At 39.2% G+C, this 13,180-nt stretch overlaps 1 protein-coding gene and 1 non-coding gene across 2 annotated transcripts; one reads left to right on the top strand and one right to left on the bottom strand.

Annotated features, from left to right (window-relative positions):
* The first annotated feature begins 433 nt into the window (after positions 1 to 433).
* LOC111614006 lies at positions 434 to 3,294 on the top strand. Its single transcript, XM_023355385.1, has 7 exons — positions 434 to 713; positions 1,021 to 1,205; positions 1,348 to 1,524; positions 1,594 to 1,710; positions 1,794 to 1,954; positions 2,043 to 2,391; positions 2,476 to 3,294. Exons 1-7 carry the CDS (start codon positions 524 to 526, stop codon positions 2,575 to 2,577), a joined length of 1,281 nt encoding a protein of 426 aa, XP_023211153.1. The 5' UTR covers positions 434 to 523; the 3' UTR covers positions 2,578 to 3,294.
* A 7,636-nt stretch (positions 3,295 to 10,930) lies between these two features.
* On the bottom strand, positions 10,931 to 11,002 carry Trnaw-cca. Its single transcript has one exon. It is a non-coding gene; the product is annotated as a tRNA-Trp (tRNA).
* Positions 11,003 to 13,180: the final 2,178 nt, after the last annotated feature.

Below are 13,180 nucleotides of genomic sequence, written 5' to 3'. Positions count from 1 at the left end.
AAAATTTTAACGCGCTCCTCGCGAACACCTTGCTTAGGTCTCTCTCTCCTCGCGCTTCCCCTTCGCCCTTGCCGTCTGTCCCTTCCGCGCCGGCCCGCAGTCCACGTCACCCGCCTGAAGTCATCCGTAGTCGCCATCTATTGCCTGTAAATATAACTATACATTATTATTTATTAGTCTTACCTTGGCCGGGCCGCGAACCCGGGTCTATGTTGACTGTAGTCCAAGCCTTTATCCACTAGTCCAGCACGTCCGCTTACCAGAAACATTTCGGAACTCATATTTGAGACAAACGAGCCGAAGGACAGCACTGCGCATGACAGCCAAATCACGTGGTCGTTCCTCAGCCATACAGATGCAGCGCTCCGCGGGCCAATGGGACGCGGGTCACGTGACACTCGGACCGTCCCCCGAGGCTCTGCAAGCCAATGGGTGCCGACCGCGGGTCACGTGACCGTTTCCCGCGGTTATATAAGCCTTAGTCGCCTTCATATCCTCGAATCCAGTATATGTAATACCAATCATGCCTTATACATGCGATATTTCGGCGTCTCCCGTTATGGATCCCGCCACAATATTCAATAATATAACATCTTACAGTTTTCTTCGCTATCTCCCCACCGAAGAGGCTGCACAGACGTTTTGCCATCTTGTGGGGCTCGTGCCTCATCCAGACCTAACCGGTTTCTTTCCGCCATGTCCTAAGTGCGGAGGTAAGCCTTTTCTCGATTCCCGCGTTTACACGAGTGCTATCTGCAGCTATCTGGGTTAATGCTACTAATGGTTCGAAAATGGCGTCGCTTCGGTTAGGTTCGTTTCGTTTTCGTTACATTAGCTACATTTTTATCCGTCTGGACCACGAACCGTCGGAAGTACGGCCATTTTGAAACCATGGATAACAGTAACCGCTATCCTGTTTCGATATTTGACCACGCGAGTTAATAGTAGTAGTAACAGTAATATGTTAACTGCCAATATTCCAATTTACTAGTTTTTCGATATTTTTGTCGTAATCTTTAGGCACTATGCGGAAGGAACCGGCTCCATCTGACAGGTTCGGATTCGTCTACCGCTGTGAAAAAGTACAGCAGAAAAAGAAGATGAGGAGGCGGACTGGCGGCACCGTCTTCAGGGCCATGTGCACTGGTTCCCTGTCTTGCACCCACAACACCTTTTTCGAAAGGACACAGCTGACAGCCCAAGAGGTATGACATTTGAAGTCGCTCGCGAAACGTGATCGCAGAATCGGCGGTTTCTTTTTCTCTGGGTCACGTTACGCTATGCATTTCTGTAGTTTGATCGTATGGCTTGAGATGATATGTGTTTTGTTGGTTTTCTATTTTACAGGTGCTGATGCTGGTCTATTCGTGGGTCAAGCAGGAGCCGGTCACCGTCGCCGCGGAGGAATGCGGCGTGGCCCCCAAAACAGCGGTAGATTGGTACAATTACTGCCGTGAAGTTGCGGAGGTTTTCGTCTCCCACCAGCAAAACATCCAGCTCGGGGGTGAAGGCATGACCGTCGAGGTGACCATCGACCCACGTTTCTGACTTTGCCGAAATGTCTGTCTCTATATTCGTATGTTTTATTTTCAGATCGACGAGACCTTCACCCGGAGGCGAAAATACAACCGCGGCCGCGTAACTAAAGGCACCCAAATCACCATCTTCGGTGCCTATTGTCGGGAAACAAAAGAGGTGATGTACTGGCATGTAAGTAGTAGCCAAGCATTATTATTTCCTTTTATTTTTTAGTTTTTGTGGAAGTTTTGTTATAGTTTCTCGTATTCTTTCAGGTGGACAACAAGAGCCGACGGGTTCTCTGGAGCCACATGCTCAGATACATCGCCCGCGGTTCCATCATTGTTTCCGACAGCGCGGCCCAATATCGCGGTTGTACGACGATGGGCTTCTCTGAACATAAGACCGTTAATCACAGCCAGCGGGGCCCCGGGAGGTAAGGAAGATAAAACTGCAATGTGTTATGTGAAAGAAATGAACAAGCGTTATTGAAAAGTGACATTTTTCTTTTATTTTCCGAGCAGATTCGTCGACGCCGATGATCCCGAGGCCCACACTCAGAACATCGAGTGCAGAAATCGCTGGCTGAAGAAGTCCATCAAGTCGCTCCGCACGGACAGGAGCCTGCAGAGCTACAACTGTACGTACGTGTACAGGACGCGGGTCCTGTCCCAGTTGCCAACAACATCGGCAAAATTCCGGCAGTTCATCGGGGACATCGTGGCCGTCTACCCGGGCCCCGGTCGTCAGGGTCTCCAACTCCGGACGATCGGTGTGCCCGTGGATCAACATCTGCCGCCGGACGAGCCCTATTTCGATGTTCCCGTGCACGAGGGCGACGAAGAGGAACGGCAGGGGGATGACGACCGCCCAGTGAGTAGTGCAGCTTGTGTATATTGCGCGTGACCAAAGGATACCTATTTGCGGATGTGAAACCTGGATTATGTGATTTTTCAGACAACATCGGGCGCCAACATCTTCGTCATCGACCCCCAGGACCTAGCCGAGGCGGGGACCAGCGGCCTCACCCCGTCCTCACCCACGCAACATCGGGAATAGGCTAGGCGTCGCCAGATAGCGAAAGGACGTGGCGGGAGATGCAGGAGGAGACGCTGTTGAAGGTGAGTGTACAATCTGGTTTCAAAACGGTTTTCTATTAGCCTAACTAGTGACAGTCACTTCCGAAGAGGTAGGTCAGGTGTTTTGGACAAGCCGCGAAAGCGGCGCGTAGTACTAGCCGACCGCGATCAAAACCGAGCGTGTCGGTGAATGAGGGGCCCTAGGTCCGAGGTCAAGGATGAGCGCGGGGTCGTGCGAAAAGGACCTAACTCGGCAATAATTAGACTGTAGTACATTAGAATAGGTCGATAGGCTTAGCGGTGCTTAGTACTGTAGCCGACCGGGCGAGCGATACCCAGTGTGTCGGCGAATGACGGGCCCTACACCCTCCCGAGGTCGAGAAGGAGCGCGGGGTCATGCGAAAAGGACCTAACTCCGAATTAGACTGCAGTAACGTTAGAATAAGTCGATAGGCTTAGCGGTCGAAAAGCTTAGTAGAAAGAACGACGCGACTCGTCGATCCCGATCGCCGGAAATGACGTAGGGGATTCTTTACAGGGCTATATCTCGTAAAGGGTCGCGCGCAGGGGTATGGTTCCCTTGACTTTTTCGTTCGCACGGAGGGGGTCTTCAATTCGGGGGGGTCGCCGATCCGCTCATTCGCAGGGTAAATTGTGGCTAACATGCGGTCACGTGACCCGTACAACAATTTTCGGAGGGCTATATCTCGCAAAGGGTCGCGCGTAGGGGGGTGGTTTATTAGACATTTATTGTTCGTACGGGGGAGGGCTACCCGTTGGGGAGGTGGCGACCCCCTCATTCGGAGGGTAAATCTTACCGTAAAATGCATGTCTCAATAAGCTATGACGTCCTTTAATAAGTCATAAGCAAAATACAAGTTAGTAATTATCGAAAAAGGCGTTTCGACTATCGTCGTTCTGACGTTATACCGCCATCTTGGAATTATTTTTTTCTCTTGGCAAAAGTAAACCGTCACAAATGGCAGTTTCAAAAGAAGATAATAATAGTATTGAAAAATTAAATGATAAAAATTATTTAATATGGAAGTTTCGAATGGAGATGCTATTAATTAAAGAAAATTTATATGACGCAGTATTCGGCGTTAAACCTGAAAAACCAGACGATGCATACTATAAGCGTGATCGNGGAACGGCAGGGGGATGACGACCGCCCAGTGAGTAGTGCAGCTTGTGTATATTGCGCGTGACCAAAGGATACCTATTTGCGGATGTGAAACCTGGATTATGTGATTTTTCAGACAACATCGGGCGCCAAAATCTTCGTCATCGACCCCCAGGACCTAGCCGAGGCGGGGACCAGCGGCCTCACCCCGTCCTCACCTACGCAACATCGGGAATAGGCTAGGCGTCGCCAGATAGCGAAAGGACGTGGCGGGAGACGCAGGAGGAGACGCTGTTGAAGGTGAGTGTACAATCTGGTTTCAAAACGGTTTTCTATTAGCCTAAGTAGTGACAGTCACTTCCGGAGAGGTAGGTCAGGTGTTTTGGACAAGCCGCGAAAGCGGCGCGTAGTACTAGCCGACCGCGATCAAAACCGAGCGTGTCGGCGAATGAGGGGCCCTAGGTCTGAGGTCAAGGATGAGCGCGGGGTCGTGGGAAAAGGACCTAACTCGGCAATAATTAGACTGTAGTACATTAGAATAGGTCGATAGGCTTAGCGGTGCTTAGTACTGTAGCCGACCGGGCGAGCGATACCCAGTGTGTCGGCGAATGACGGGCCCTACACCCTCCCGAGGTCGAGAAGGAGCGCGGGGTCATGCGAAAAGGACCTAACTACGAATTAGACTGCAGTAACGTTAGAATAGGTCGATAGGCTTAGCGGTCGAAAAGCTTAGTAGAAAGAACGACGCGACTCGTCGATCCCGATTGCCAGAAATGACGTAGGCGATTCTTTACAGGGCTGTATCTCGTAAAGGGTCGCGGGCAGGAGTATGGTTCATTTGACTTTTTCGTTCGCACGGAGGGGTCTTCAATTCGGGGGGGGGGTCGCCGATCCGCTCATTAGCAGGGTAAATTGTGGCTAACATGCGGTCACGTGACCCTTAGAACAATTTTCAGAGGGTTATATCTCGCGAAGGGTCGATCGTAGGGGGGTGGTTCATTAGACATTTATTGTTCGTACGGGGGAGGGCTACCCGTTGGGGGGTGGCGACCCCCTCATTCGGAGGGTAAATTTTACTGTTTTTGCGCTTTTGCGGGAAATCGAACATATTTTTATGCTCATGTACAAATTCTCTGGAAACGTCTGGAAACGAGAGATCTAATTCTTGCATTCTGTGAAAACGGGTAAGATTGACTATAATGTAATTATCTTAATCTTCACTATCGTTACTTTTTGCCCACAAATAAAAACCCAGCGAAGCGGGTCCTTGCAGCTAGTATATATATAATTTTTATTTCGTAATTTAGAGTTGCAGACTGTTCATTTTTGTAGTCGTGTACAATGTTTTTTAGAAAAGATAATGTTTATGGTATCAGAGTCTAAAATCGTCATTGTGAAGCCTCCGTAGCCTTTTACGGTCATTCCATCATCATAACGTTCAATTTTATAGTTTCATTCTTCTTCTTCTTCTTCTTTCTCCTTGTTCTTGCAAGTAGTGTTTTTGGAATACCCAAATTGTCTTGGCGAATGAAAAGTTTAAATCAGTGTTTCCCAACGTTAGGCCTACGTCCCACATTCCTGCAATTGGATTGTTAAGGGGGCAATTCGTAAATGGACTCGTCCAGAGTTTAAGTTAACCGTATAGCCGCTGTATATGTTAGGGGGGCATAATAATTTTAGAATGGCTTAGGTGGGGCATAGCACAGAAAAGGTTGGGAAACACTAGTTTAAATCTTTTACATTCGAATCATGAAGTCACATATTTTACTCATACATGTGACTTCATACTTCTTATAGAAACGTCAATCTGTGTTATCTGTATTTTATTGCGAAGAATAATTAATGCTTTTCGAAGGTTTTTAGACATTAATAGTATTATTCAAGACGTTTCAAGTGTTGTTGCTACTCGAATTATCATTTAAATAACAACACTTAAAATTTATAATTATTTCTTGAAAACATTCAAAGTTCTCCTCTGTCCAAAATTTTTGTTTAACTTTAAAATAAAAATCCACTGTATTACTGAAAGCACCAAAGCACGTATCAATACAAAATAATAAAAGAAGCTTTAATAAATTACACGCAATTTTCTATATAGTACTTAGAAAAGTAAACGTCGTGTTACGTACACGACAGTCGAGAAAGTAGATCTATTCTGTTATATAAAGGTACTCCATTAATTAAGAAAGTGCATTCTATATTAATAGTGTGTACTCTTCAGAAAAGCAAATTTGTCCTAAGATATTAACATTTATTGTCTGTAATATAATCATTAAAATGATACGAAGAATGTGACAGCATTAAGTACTCACATTATGAAAATAAATCATTATTCTCGATTGTACGAACTCGGATTGAGCGAATTTCAGAAACATTGGACCAAATTGCGGCTCAATAACAGAAGTTAAGCTACAACAGTGACAATCTGATAATATACAGTAGAGCCTCGATTATCCGACCCCTTATTAACCGACACCTCAGTTAACCGACCGTCCTAGTCGGCAAATTTCAAATGTCCGCTAGTGACGTGGCGCTACAATATTTGGCTATGTCTTGGCTACTTTAATATTATTTTTACGTGTTTTAGCTGGCAACACTCATTCGACCATGAAAGGGAGCCAGTATTTAAACGAGGCTTAATTTTCTAATTTTTAACGATAGAATAGCGACGATTATTATTTAAAAAAATTTTTATTAGGCTTAACATCGATGAAAATTCAACGCGAAGTAGGTTAATAGCGATATACTAATATACTAATTACATGGGATATAATAATATACTACACTAATAACGGATTTTTTCATACTTTTCGGTTATCCGACTTTTCAATTATCCGACCAACCCCAGTCCCCAATTGAGTCGGATAATCGAGGCTCTACTGTATTACTTTTCCAACAAATATTTCTCAACGAGCAAAATTGGTCCAGTGTTTCCGAAGTTCATTATATCGGAGTTCGTACAATCGACAGTAATAAAACTTTATTTTCGTCGTATGATTATTTTTAGTATGCGCTTCATCGTGACTTAGTAATTATATTTCTAACAATAAATTGTGTTAAATGTTTGCTCGTTTACGTAAGATAGATAAGTCTGCTTCATCTAAGAGTAAACAATGCAGTCTATCAATTAGTTGAGTGAATATTCCTTTACATAACAAGATACACATACTTTTCCTGATTGATGTACATGTATAATTACATTTTCTAATTGTAGAAAATCGCGTAAAATCTGTTCAGCTTCTGATTTTATCATGTCCTGATACTGGCTTGAGTACCATAATTAGTGCTTTTGCTGCTAGATTCACGTTTTAAGAATAAAAATAACAAATAAAGCAGAAATTTTAAAATCCTCGAAAGGTAAACGAAAATTAATTTTATTTCAAAAATATTTTGAGTAACTTATAAACTTCCACTAAAACTGTTTAATGTATAGAAAAAAATTATAATTTTTTGATAGCAATTATATTGTCAGTAGTAAGAAAATAAAATGAAGTATTGTCCACTATATTTATACGATCCTATTTTCTCTTCTGTAAAAGTATTTGGAATAGATTTACTAAATTCCTGCGAATGTCTCGAGCAGAAAAACAAAACGAAAAGGAAATATTTTCTGTCCACGTGTTTTAAATTTTATGCAAATTTCCTCGAAGTATATCTCTGGCTGAAAGCGCTCGAATTTTTTCTTCAGATTCTAAGACCAGACTATTATTGCCTTCGAATAACGAAAATATATCAGGAACATTCGACTCTAGCTTCGTTAACACTTCTATTTATTGCAATGTATATTGCACTACAGTTTAGCATTGTCAAAAGGAAATCATTGGATTTGCATTACTCGAAATTTGATTACGAAAAAGAATACAAAATTGCAAATCGTATACAAATGTCATTAGTTGCAAGTTTGTCTTTGGTATTTTCGGCGTGGTTACTAATGTGCTTAACGTCCACGTTAGTACTATACACCGAGATAAAGATACAAAACGGAAGCGATTTTGAAGCAACGACATGTTCTATTAATCATACAATATGGCTTCTGTATGTAGTGGGACATATTGCTTCTCTCCTATTAATTTCTGGATTATGTATATTTGTATGGTCGAAAAGATTTGCAAATTTATCTCAAGAATTACAACAGACAAACATTCGAATGGGATTGTTGAAAATTCGATTACAAATCATTATGGAAAAACACACGGAATTGTGGGAAGCTTATCAAATGATCAACGAAACCTTTTATTGGCTGATTCCTTTAATTTATACTCATTTCCTTTATATTACCTGCTTCTACACTTATGGAACAATATTTGGGCATATGAAATTCAACATTCGAATATTTATTGGAATTTGTTCTTTAATGTTCGGTTTCGGTCTTATTCTTGTAGCCTGGTTATTATCAAATGCAACGATATCGGTAAGTATTTCAAAGAATATTTTGAATCATAAAAAAATAGTTTTCAATTAATCACTTAAAAACCATTTAATTAACATTTTTGCGTATTTCGTTAATAAAAAAACCAAAATCTATAAGAAACTTGTAACAAATATTGTTAGATCGCAACTATGCTAATGGAATAACTTTTGTAGAAACTGTTTTTAATTATTTAAAAAAAATGTAATTGGGTGTAATATAAACATGGGCAAAGAAGTAAACGCGCCTGGAAAGCCGCATGAAAGCAATCAACATCAGTAAGAGCCGACGTTGTAATAACACATCACAACATTTAATATTTTATAGTAGCAACGTAATTTGAGAAACATAAGGTAAAACATTTTGTTTGTCAACTTTAGGGATGGGTGTTCAAGTAGCCTTTTCGCATTTAATTGCGAATGGACGAATTGCATTGTCCATTAGAATTACAATAATCAGCATTTTTCGGAATTTGCATAAATTTACGAGTCGGAGAAATGAGAGAGGCAACTGCCTTCTCAATTCGCGGAAGAAAAATTGAAGAGTTGCAAAGCTTTTCGGCAAAATCGTTTAAAATTGCATGTAGAGCCATATGTTTCGTAAAAGTAACGTGTTTTTACTGAAAGCATACATTTAATTAATTATTTACAATAATTTATTATGACGAATGACGAATATTTCTTAAACACCTTTTAAAATTTGCATAATATTGAAAATGTGTTCATTATTTCATGATTACCTTAAAATTTTAGATCTACGACGATTTCAGCTCTATTGTAAAATTATGTTCTGCTGATTTGTCTCCACAATTCAAATTCAAGGTGAAAATTTATACACTTCATTAGTATTCCATGGTAGGACTAAAATAATACGAAGTTCATAATAATAATTTATATTTCTGTATAGATAACTGGTTTCATGAAAAGATTTAAGGGCCTGCCAATGGGAATCTCTGTTGCCGATTTCTTCTTTATAAAGCGAAACTTTTTGATAAGAGTAAGTACAATTTATTATAATTGTTTTATGGATTATCACTGCATAACTTTCTTTTTGTTGTAGGTGATGAGTGCATTGTATTCCATTTTCTCCTCTTTGGTACAATTGAGTGGAGTGATGGCAAAAAACAAGAAATGTTCAACCAGCCTTTCTGTATTTAATAATACTAATTATTAGTTCTTATTTATGGGTTACTAAAGTTTTAAAATAGTTTTCACAATGTGCCGCATTACCAAACATTCCAGGATATTTAGATTCTGTCCATCAGTGAGCGGCGAGTGGATAAAATCGTGGGTTCGAAACTCGCCAACCGGCTGGCCACGAGTTTTTTGGGTTTTGTTCACCTTACCGCCACTGAAATAGAGTCTAGTTACCCCTAAATGTTCCCTTAATGGACGCATTGCTTTTCGCAGGATCGCCCATGTGTTCAGTCGCCGTAAACAAATCAGGGGCAGATGCTGGAATTTCATTTAGATGGCGCTTCATATCAATATCTATATCCTCTGCACTGTAGTTGTACTATGGAAAACTCTTCTCTACTTGAAATTTGAAGATTTCAGGGAGTGCGTACGCACACTCTGCATTCCCCTGAATCCTGTCTGCCGGATTGCCGAACTGTCAAGGGGGAAACCTGCTGCTCTGGGGAGCCAGGATCGAATCTGGACGGATCGAAAAATCGCCAGGAATATTCAGAAGGTCGTCCCGAAGGAGTTTAAAAAATCCTAGATCCGTCCTGCAAATGAATTGAAGGTTATTGGAATTTATACTATACTAGCAGATGAACTTAGCGTTGCTCAGACAAAAATAACAGTAGCAAAGATTAAGATTGTTTCGTACTTCTAACTCTATATTATATTATAGTATTTGATTTATATTTGCAAATGTTATCTTATGTAAGAGTTTATGACACCGAGTGCCTAATTCAACCCATTTTAAAAATTTTAATTAATTAGAAAATTTTTAGATGAGTTTTAAAATAAGTGCGATTTCGCGCAAAAACTCGAAAACAAAAACACAAACAAGAAAAAAAGTATATAAAATAGAACAGTAGAAGCCGAGTTCTTCAGGATAATCAATAATCCTCTCCTTTTCCCCCTCGGGGAAAATTTCCAAAATTCCTTTTTAGTATGCATTCTCATGACGTACTCTAATTGTGTATCAAATTTCAACTTTCAACTCCTAACCGTTTGGGGCTCTGCGCTTATTATTATTATCAACCCAGCTGCATTATATTATAAGGTTTAAAAAATAGCCGTTTGATAGATTTTACGATTAGCACATAAGACATTTCGAATGACATTCGAAAATAATTTGTTTATGGAAACAATTATACCATATAGAAGTACTAATTATCAAAATTTACTTGGGGCATATAAATATTTATCTTTCAAGGTAATTCACTGCCATTTGAAAATAGCAGAGAATTCAGATGAAAAATAGAATTGTAATCTTACTTTCATTATTATTTTATGGGATCACGTACCTATTTCAGGTTGAACATTCCCCGAAAAGAGGTTGTGGCCCAGGCAAGGGTTTTGCAGTTTGAAGTTAACGAAGTGCAAAATGTGTTAGTTTTCAGCTAATCGTATTCTTTAATTAATATTTCAAAATGGTCAAACTCTATTGGTATATTCGTTTCTTATGGGTCATTGCTACAAATTTTATTTGTCTCCTGTGTATTTTCAAATTATTGTTTACACATTGCCACACTTCTATGTAAGAAAATTTGATGGTTGTATTTAACATTACACGTGTAGCTGAGCTGTACTATAAAGTATAATTATATATAAAAATAAAAGTAGTGAGTGAGCCGGACGTGATTCGAACACGCAACCTTCTGATCTGGAGTCAGACGCGCTACCATTGCGCTACCGGCTCTTGTCTTCAGTTAGTTTCTTTTATCACACTTGAATGATGATGAACCGAAATTTTGTACATTTATAGAATTATCATCGACGATGAATATACTTAATTACAATGAAATGTTAGCTATTTAAAAACGAAAGATTTCAACGTTGAGTCAACCGTTGAATATAGAAACGTACGGTGTGATGGATTGAGGCAGTGATGGGCAAACTTTTTAAAGAGCGGGCCAAAGGAAAAGAAGAAAACTTTAGGCGGGCCAATATAATTGTAACCTAGCGCTGCATCTGAAAATCCAGATGGCGCTATAAAAACATGTGCAGGCCGTCCGCCATATTTTTTTTTCTCTCTTTCGGCTACGCTACGCACGACGAGTGGATGTTATGTACCGAAGCATGCTTGTAACCGATCGAGCATTTACTCAATAAGTGTAAAACAAAATTTTGTACATGATTGTAAATAAACTTTCGTGGTGAGATATAAAGCTTCGGTTATTTTATATAATCAACGAACACTCAAGTTAAGTGGTGCATCAACCACCACAGTCTGTATTCTTTTTTACTCGTCAGATTAGGAATAATGTCGCGCGGGCCGGATAGAACATTTCAGGGGGCCGCATCTGGCCCGCGGGCCGTAGTTTGCCCATCACTGGATTGAGGCAATCGCCATGTTGGATCCTCTTTTTTGTACGGTGTTTCTAGAACGAAACTGATTGTTTTTTTCGATCTCAATTAGTTGGATTTCATGTAAAAAACGTTTTCTTATTCGGCACCGAACTGTACAAATTCGACAGCCAAAGGTATAAGATTGTTTCGTTTTCCATCGGATAGATCCAGGAGAGTGGATTTTCAGAGTTCATTTAAGTAATAGTTTATTAATGATTATATAACCAGAAACCAGATTTATTAGAATTGAATAATAATAAGTTTTCATCGTGAATAATTGAACAAATGCTGCCTTAAAGATTTTTATCCTTAAATATTTTATTCTTTGATAATGTACTCAACGTTCTTAATGTACATTAGGAAAAAACACGATCTACTTATATTTTGCAAGCTTTATTAAACAATTTTTTTTAGGACCCTGTGTGATAAACTTTTAAGAAAGACATCCTTCGTAGTTATATAAATCAAATACTATAATATAATAAATGTTAAAACGAAAACTATATAAAGAGTTTGGATTTTTAGTATACCATTCTCACGTTTATCGCCATACTCGAACGGCACGAAATGGCACAATTTCATTGGTCAAGTAGACACCAATTGATAATGTGGAATCTTAGATCTTTTTACATAATTTTTTCTCTGCCTCTAAAAATGTTACCACTAAGATACTGCACTGTTCACAGCCGAATATAAAATGCTCGTTTGACAACGAATCAAATTTTGCCAAAAACAGACTAAATATTTAAACTAAGCACCCACGAAAACAACTTAAATGGTTATCCACTATTAATTAATACTAGTGTACTATTCTCCAATATTTTTTTTCTTTAAACGTTGGGTATCCTATTTTCTTAACTAATTTATTATATTTATTTACGAAAAACTTACGGGTGCTTTCATTTTTCCTATTTTCTCTTTCTTTTCTTAATAATTTCTTCAGTTTAAACTTTTTGTAATGACTATTACAATTGACGATTAGGTTATTTATGTTTTTCGCATCATGTTTTTGTAAACTTCAGCTGATACTCACAGGTAAACTTAAACTTAATGTTGCTAATCTTACGGCCTGTATTTTGCATCTTCTTAGTATCGCTGAGTATAAAAATTTATGTATCCGAGCATTACTAAAGAAGACATTAAAAATTCGTTATCAAAAATAGATGCACTACAATAGTTAATTAAATTATGCTTATTAATTATTGAAAACAATTATTTCCAGTTTGATGATAAATTCTATCCCCAAACGGATGGAATACCTATAAGAATTTGCATAGGTCAAAGGCTGGCAGAAATATTCATGATACAGATAGATGAACAAATTAGTAATATACAAGATATTGAATTTTACATCAGTTATGTGGATGACTGTTTTATAATATTTAAAAAAAGAAAAACAAACGAGAATTTAATATTAGAACCAGCTAACCACATAAAAAATATCAAATTTGATGTTGAAACATAAAGACAGAATAGTATTAATTATTTAGATATAACAATAGAAAGAAGATAAATTAATATATAAAAA

Source organism: Centruroides sculpturatus, unplaced genomic scaffold (genome assembly GCF_000671375.1).
Source record: "Centruroides sculpturatus isolate CEXI.00-Female unplaced genomic scaffold, Cexi_2.0 scaffold1923, whole genome shotgun sequence".
NCBI lineage: Eukaryota > Metazoa > Arthropoda > Arachnida > Scorpiones > Buthidae > Centruroides > Centruroides sculpturatus.
Note: the sequence above shows the minus strand (reverse complement) of the source record. Positions and strands in the feature narration are given on the sequence as shown.